We start from the raw sequence: 8,109 nt of genomic DNA, 5'->3' as shown, positions 1-8,109 counted from the left end.
GAGGGCACCGAGGCCCCACCGGAGGCCAAGGAGGCCCCGCTGGTCCCGCGGGGGGGGGCTGCCAACAAGACCCCAGCGCCCACACCAGCCCTGGAGGAGACGGAGAGCGAGAACCTGAAGCCCATCGTTATCGATGGCAGCAACGTGGCCATGAGGTGTGCTTGGGTCTGGGGGGCGCGAGGGTCTCACCGGGGCTGCTGGCGCCCGTCACGGTGGTGTGGTGAGTGGGGGTTCGTGTCACGTCTGGTTATTAGACGTGGGGTCTGAAAACCTGTGGGTTCTCACTGAAAACAGCGGCTGGTGGATGGCCTGGGAGGGGGTGGGGGTATTTTTTTTTTTTGCCTGCACGGTCTCACGAGGTGAGCGTTGCGTTTGCAGAGGGTGGCTGCCTTGACGGCCTCTCCTGCCCACGGTCCCTGCCTGTCCCGGCAGTCACGGGGCTCTGACAAGAGCGGGCGTGCGTCTTGGGAAATGGAGACGTTTCCTCCTATTTTCTAGCTTATGAGAAGGATAACTGAAGATACATTGTCCTCTTACCTAATGGCTTTATGTAAGTTTCTGTAGCAGGAAGTTGCTCAATAAATAATTACAGGGTTAATTAGAGAAGGCTTTGTAATATGGAGCTGTCTCCTGCATTGGAGACCATTCTCCAAATTACGACTCTTGTATTTTGGCTGAATTTCCGTATGGTGTAGAGCATGGCTGGGATCTTGATCTTTGATCTTTTGAGGTCCCTTCCAATCCCTAACCTTCTGTGGATCCCAAGGGGTCACTCAGGTATGCGGTGTCACCAAGGCTGGGCTGCCACATCCTCAGTGTCTCGGGTGTTCTGGGGCTGATGGTGCAGGTCCTGTCAGGCACCACAACCAGAGGCAGCCTGGGAGGCCGCTTGAGTTGGAGCAGTAGCTGGGGAGCGCAGGAGCACTGATACCCATGGAGCACCCAGAATCTCTTCTGGCTTGATGTCCCCACTCAATTTCAGTCTCAGTTTATTGGCTTGGTGTCCCTACTTTCACCTCGGCTCTTGCTCCCCATGATGGCGAGCGTTGCTTGTCCCCACCCCAGCCCCTGGTGCTGTGCTCCCCCCTCTGCACAGGGGCTGGGCTCTATTAATTCAACACACCAGGTTTCCTAGTTGGGCTTTGTTGCTGCAGTTCAAAAGCAAACCTCCTTGCTGTAGTTTTGGCTTAGATCTTGTAACGTGTTTGTGTACACAGAGCTCTTCATGCAAGGAGAAAACCCCAAAACCCAAACCCAAACAGGGCGCACGTGGAGCTGCTGCGTGCATCGCTGTGACTTGGTCTAGGGTGGAAGCGCTGAGCGGAGCTCTGCTCGCTGCTGCGGCTTTCTCTGAGCTGCGGCTGTCGGTTCTGGGAACAGCAGCGAGCGGGGCTGGGGCACAGTCTGCTGTGCCACACGCCAGAGCTGCGAGCCCCAAGGAGCCCTGGTGGCCACAGCAGAGGGAGAGATGTGACCTGGGCTGCAGCAGAGCACGGCCCTGTGGCTCTGAGGAAAACGGCCCCTTGAGAGGCCTGGGCTGATACGTGACTTCCAGTGACATTTACCTTAGATAAGGGCTCAGGCTTAAACAACTGAGTCAGCTGTGGGTTTTGAATGAGGAGCGTCTCGCTGTGAAAGTCATCCCGAAGAGCATGAAAGTTGTCCCAAAAAAGCGCAGGAGCGACCACAGCAGCTGTGAGTCAGGGTGGGCCGGGCAGTGAGAGCGCTGCCGGGATGGGGTTTGACATGAGAAAAGCAGTTTGGCTTTTTTAAGCAATTCGCTAGAAGGGGAATTCCATTCTGAAACTTCCTGTAGTGATGGTGCGATGTTCCCTGTTGATTCATTTGCCGTGTGTACAGGGCCTCCAGAGCAGCTCTTGACAAACATATGCAAATCAGAGTGGAAATTAGCTTTTACTTCCTTCTAAGGGAATTTTTTCTTGGCTGCTGCCAAATCAGATCAGCCCAGTTAGCTGCCTTCAGTAGATTTCAGATTGGTAGCAGGGGCTGGAGGAAAAAAATCTCTGCATTTCACATTTATCTCAGAGATTATGGTAACCTGTGTCTGGCCGAGGGCAGGAGAAGCCTCTTTCTGGGGGGCTGGAGCGTGCCCCTGCTGGGTGTGAGCTCTTCAGTCTTCATGGAGCAGTTCAGTGGCTTGTGAAGCGCTGGTGGGAGCTGGGATTTGGTCACATCTACATGGCAAGAGCTGGGGCAGGGGTAGTGCCCAGATGGGGAGAATCTCAACCCAACTGAGAGCAGTTATCTGCAGCACAGCGCATCCTTGGAGCGTCACCCTGAACCGCGGCTCTTTAGATCCCAGTGACAAATTGGGTGGTAATACAGCAATGCTGAACGCTTGCCAGCAGCGTTATCAAGAGCAGAGCCGATTGCCCGGTAAATGCTGGCACTTGTGAGACAGGAGTGGTGGTTTCCTCTTAGAAGTTCTGGAAACTTATTGATGATCTAATGAATAATTAAGCAGCAGCGTTTTGCAGTGACACGCAGCTTCTGACGCTGTTGTCAAACCGCCAAGTGCTGTGAAGGTGTTCCGCACCGGTCCTGCTAATGGCAGATGTGGCTGTTTTGGGCAAATAGTGCATTTTCAGCCGAATTTTTGGGCCATAATATAATGAAGCAGCGTCTTTCCTCGGTGCTGACGTCCTTGAGGTGACAGTGCATAACATGTGGTGTGTTTCTGGCGTTATCAGAGCGACTTTACAAGCAGAACAGCTGATGAGGGCACAGTTTACACTGGCAGTGGTTAACCATGGTGTCAGCTGGCAGAGCAGGACAGAGGGCGTTCAAGATCACGCTGTACTTGGGGCTGGAAAGAAAGCTGCGGAGTCCAGAGGTGAGGCAAGGGCTCTGCTCCAGAGCAGCTGCAGATGTCACCGCTGCTTCCTCCCGGGCAGGATTTGGGTATTTATTGGTACAGCAGTGGGAATTCTGTGACGATCTTGGTGCTGCTACCTGTGAGATGAGCAGCAAATACAGCTTGTGCTGCTCCTCGCACTCCTTCACCAAAGCTGGTCTGCATTGCTGGGTCCGTTTGCTTGGTGCATTGCTTGACTGGGCTGTACACAACCTGGGTATTGAAATTCTCTGTTTTCTTCTTCATTGCAGCCATGGAAATAAAGAGGTGTTCTCCTGCCGAGGTATCCTGCTGGCTGTCCAGTGGTTTTGGGACCGGGGACACAAGGACATTACCGTCTTTGTGCCGTCGTGGAGGAAGGAGCAGCCGCGACCAGATGTGCTTATCACAGGTGTGGACATAGGAAAACCAAAAGTAGCTTTTCAGGCTTGCTGCTTTCTCAGTTAATGAGCTTGCGGAGTTCTGGCTGGTTAGTAATTAACTGGGGAATGGAAGAGCTGAGTAGCAGGAGGTGCAGCGAGCTGAGCTGACCATGAGAATTAGTCATTAACTTCCCTCAGCAAGTTCTTGCCTGGATCAGTCGGAATAATTCAGAGAACAAAACTGTGGCACTGCTGTGTGTTTGACACTGCACAGAATTGCTGCATGCTGAAAGTTAAAGCCTGGTGGGAGTTTAGTCAGAATCATTCGAGTGGAGGGGATTTTGCTCTGAACTTGCAGACAGCTGAGATTCCTGAGTAACTTCTCAAACCTGTGCGTGTGGTTTGGCGCTGCAGAAGCTGCTGCTCTGCCACTCCTCAGTGCAGATCCCTTTGCTGAGCAAGGGCTGTGTCACAGCCTCTGTGCAGTGCTCTGGGTGTTCTTGGGCGCAGTGCAGGCCCCAGTGCTAGGAATCCAGGTCTGGGAGAACACAGATGGGGTTGTGGAGATGTGACTTTACACGAATACTGTTGTTTATTTGTACTGTTATTTGTGCAAGGGCCTTTGGCTGGGTAATGTGTTCACAGCTGTGTCTGTTCCAGACCAGTACATTCTCCGTGACCTTGAGAAGAAGAAGATCCTGGTCTTCACCCCTTCCCGGCGCGTTGGAGGCAAGCGTGTGGTCTGCTACGACGACCGGTTCATCGTGAAACTGGCGTACGAGTCCGATGGCATCGTGGTTTCCAATGACACCTACCGGGACCTGCAGAACGAGCGTCCTGAGTGGAAGAAGTTCATCGAGGAGCGTCTGCTGATGTATTCCTTTGTCAATGACAAGTATGTTCCCATCCTTTGCTTGCCTTTGAAAGAGATCTGTGTGAGCATGCTGTCTTGTTTCAATGAAGCACAGCAAGTGAGGCATGGAAAGAGCGAAATGCTGGCACAGAATGAAAAATCCTGTAGAGATTTTTTTTTTGTATAAGTGTGGTGGGAAGAACTGTGGTGAGGGACAAGGGCATGAGGAGCTGGAGTCGTAGTGGTGGTTGTTCATGGTGTGGAGCTGGGAGCTCTGCTGTAGTGGAGATCCCAGCAGCTCCAGGGCTTGACTTCCCCACAGGACGATCATCGTCAGCCCCAGCAGTGGTGCTAATCCTGGTCAGCAGCAGCACAGCCTCTGGCTGCTCTCTGCTGGGTGAGGGGAGGGTTTTCTCTGCAGTGACGTGGGAAAGCTCTTAAATCTTCAGTGGGGTGAGAGGCTTTAAGAAGAAACGAAACCTTGACCCAGGAACACGAGCTGCTCCTGACTGAGATGTCTTTTTCTTCAGGTTTATGCCTCCAGATGATCCCTTAGGGCGACATGGTCCCAGCCTGGATAACTTCCTCAGAAAGAAACCTGTGGTGCCAGAACACAAGAAACAGCAGTGCCCTTATGGTAAGAGCTGCCCTCTGAACACGAGGACTGAGGTGTCTGTGCCAGCATAACTCACAGTTTAGTAAAATTCAGCTGGTCATCCCATGCTCATTCCATGCTCTGCCTTTCCTTGCAGGGAAGAAATGCACTTATGGAATTAAGTGTAAGTTCTACCACCCTGAGAGGATCAATCAGCCCCAGCGCTCGTTAGCTGATGAACTCCGAGCCAATGCAAGGTTGTCTCCTACGCGAAGTAGCAGTGCCAAGGAGGAGAAAAAGGGCAAAAGAGGTTCCCAGGCAGAGCTGTTGTGCTCTGTGTCCCCAGAGAGCGAGAAGAGCTCTTTGCAGAAGGTCTCTGCAGACAGGAAGAGCTTGGCCCACAAGGCAAAGCCCAGCGATGTTCCCCTTCAGGCCAAGGGCTGTGTGCCAGGCAGTGTCCCCCCCAGCAGCGGGAGCCACAGGTCCTGTGACCGGTACCAGCAGCCTCACATGGACTCTCTGTCCTACGTTTCTCAGGAGCATCTCGACTCAGGCATTGGGTCTCTGGAGAACCAACTGTCTGACATGTGGCCTTACAGATCCACGGGGCACTGTGACCATTCCCATGCTGAGCAGGTTGCAGTCTGCAGCTGTGGCAGGCAGAGACCCATCTACCCCCATTCTCCCAGCTTGGAGAATGGTCTGGTCTCCTATAAGCATGGTTCCCATAAATCTTCCTCCTCCTTCTTGCAGTATAGCCCCGAGATGTCTCGGTCGGGAGCCCCTCACTCCTTTTCAGGCTATGGGGTACCCATGCACCCAGCTAACGCTGGGCAGTACAGTCTGCCCAGTGAGTACAGCCCCCCTGCGCCCCATTCTCGCGAGTACTGGTCTGAACCGTACCCGATGCCTCCTCAGGTGAGATCCACTGCTGTGCGAGATGCTCACCCGGTGCAGAGAGCCCCGGGGCCGGCGTACGGGGACTCGTGCCAGTGGGCCGTGTCCGACCAGTTTGCTAAGGAGAGGGCCAACGTGCACGTCAAGCTGTGCGGCATCTTCCATCCCCACTTGGTCGATGCGGTCATGAGCCGTTTCCCTCGGCTCCTGGATCCCCAGAGGCTGGCAGCAGAGATCCTGACGTACAAGTCCCAGAACCCGGGTGTGTGAGGTGGATGCGGGGGCAGGCAGGGATGTGAGGGGCAGTGCTTCCTGCTGTAGCTGCCTTCCAGAGAGTGAGGAGGAGCCCTCGGAGGATGTGGTGTGTTCACAGCAAATCTGGCCTGGACCTAAGTCAGCCCTGGGGTCCTGTTGTCCCCAGTGGGGAAGCTCTGGGTGCTGGGCAGGAGAGGCTGCAGTGTCAGAGCAGGGTTTTTCCCGTGGGGTTACACCATGGACCGGGCACAACCTGGACTCCTCAGTTCAGGACCGATGTGACCCTTCTCCTCCAGCTTCAGCTCTGAGCTGGCTTTAGTGTGTGATCAACGCAGGGAGGGAGGACGGGGGGGCTGTGGCAGATAAGGGGGTGCAACCTTTGCAGTGGTGTGCAGCTTGTTTGTGAAGGCTGAAATGCATTGTCAAGGCTGTTCTTAGCTCTTAACTAAGCCTCTTTACTAAATCCTACCATGCCAATCTGTGGAAAACATTGGATTATAAATCCAGCATGCAGCTAGGTTTAGCTGACTTCAACTTGGTCTTGTTGGTGTGCCGCTGTCGCGATGCTTTCCGTGCCCTCCCACCTTGGCGTACCTTCCCAAACCGAGGTGGCTCCGTGTGTACCACAAGTGCTTGGAGCTGCTCAGCTCCTGGAAATCAGAGGAGCTGGGCCCTTTTTTGGGGCGAGGGGCCTGACCTGCTCCACATGAGATGTGTTCATGTGCTGAAAAGTGCAGTTGTCAGGACATGAGGGTGTTGGTGCTGCTGTGGTTGTGCCCTGTACAGCACTGACGAGGAGGATTCAATGATGTGCCTTTTGTCTTCAGACAGCAATAGCAATAACAGCAATAGCTGTAAACATTCGGCAGAGCAGCAATAGTCACATCTCCTCTGCTGTTCTGAGGAGTCCTTCGTATTTCTCTGTCAAGCTGTCACTTCATCTTCCTCCTTACTGGTGCTTTCCTGTCCCCTTCAGCTTTGTCAGACCACAGCAGCATCCAGAACCATAGAAGAAGGCTTACTTGGCGAGACTGTTCCCCTTTCATCCCCTCTTGCTGTGTGAGGTGTTTTTTACTGTAGATACTGTAACAGATTTTGAATATGCAAAACCAATTGCTGTAGTAATTGGTTCTGGTCCTGGGATTTCACTGTGCTTAGAATGCCCAGACGATTCTTGCACTCGGGGGCCAGAAGCAGTTGATTTGTTGATACACATTGTATCTGCGTGTTCTGTCGTTTGAAATACGTCCACCCCGTGGTCAGAGCGAGGTCCTGGAGTGGCGGGGATGGAGCGGGGAGCGCGGCCGTCCCCGAGGCCCCTCTTTGGGCCCGGCCGCGGCTGCTCCTGCCCTGTCCAAGGCGTGACCGACCCAGAGTGGCACCGTGTGCCGTGACAACCGCGGGGACACAAACCCGTATACCTGGTGATTACGATACATTACAAATGGGTAATGTGCCATGTTAGTAAGCAAAATGCTTCTTAATTTTAAGTAACCTGATACTTTGCATATTTGTAAATGACAGGAGAAATGGTTTTTAATGTTATTGTCCAGCAACTTGCTGCTTGCTGCTGTTTCCATTAGGACTTCTCGACCCGGCCGCCGCGTTCCTCGGCAGGGGTTTGTTCCGGTGCACATCTGCTCTGCCGTCAGAAGGTGAACATTTTGTACTCACTGGCACTCTCCTGAACTCTGTCACTGTGCAGTATGTAGCTTGTGTACTGAGCGGAGGCAGCCGTGTGAACGACCTCGTGTTGTATCAATAAAAACTGCTGAGTTGAGCGCTTTGGTCTCTCATGGGTTTTTGGACAAACACACAACATCTTGGCTGGCTTTCTGGGAAAGTTGGGTAAGTCACCGTTCCTCCTGGGGTTCCTCTGATCTTAGGTCTCCAATTGCAGTCTGGTGGCCGGGTATTGACAGGATTAATTAACACCACTTGTTAATTAATGCCATGTGGCAGTGGCAGGTCCAGTGTTCACTGTTCTGCTCTACTGGTGTCTCTGGAGGTTGGGGGCAGCAATGCCCTGGCTCACAGCTCCCACTGCAGCGGTGCTGGTGTCTCAGTGCCGATGAGCAGTGTACTCATTAATTATTTTGGGATAAATACTGTGGGCTGTGCTTCAGTTGTGAAGGCTGGTTTCAATGCATGTGTATTTTATCCAGTTGTGTAGCACATCTGGGCCAGATGTTGAGCATGGACATGAGTGTGTGCTGTGACAGGTCAGGACTTGGCTCTGAACCTCTCATGAACTGGGAGGGAGGTGCAGCAG

The 8,109-nt window shown here is 53.3% G+C and overlaps 1 protein-coding gene across 1 annotated transcript; it reads left to right on the top strand.

The window, feature by feature from the left end:
- Window positions 1–6: 6 nt before the first annotated feature.
- On the top strand, window positions 7–5,852 carry ZC3H12A (zinc finger CCCH-type containing 12A; the record flags this gene model as incomplete). Its single annotated transcript, XM_010191061.1, has 6 exons — window positions 7–155; window positions 3,127–3,266; window positions 3,898–4,132; window positions 4,621–4,727; window positions 4,843–5,327; window positions 5,439–5,852. Coding segments are annotated over 6 exons (1,530 nt in total), but the record flags the coding sequence as incomplete, so codon positions are not given.
- Window positions 5,853–8,109: the final 2,257 nt, after the last annotated feature.

Source organism: Mesitornis unicolor, unplaced genomic scaffold (genome assembly GCF_000695765.1).
Source record: "Mesitornis unicolor isolate BGI_N332 unplaced genomic scaffold, ASM69576v1 scaffold32418, whole genome shotgun sequence".
Classification (NCBI taxonomy): domain Eukaryota; kingdom Metazoa; phylum Chordata; class Aves; order Mesitornithiformes; family Mesitornithidae; genus Mesitornis; species Mesitornis unicolor.
This window is presented reverse-complemented; position numbering and strand designations above follow the sequence as displayed.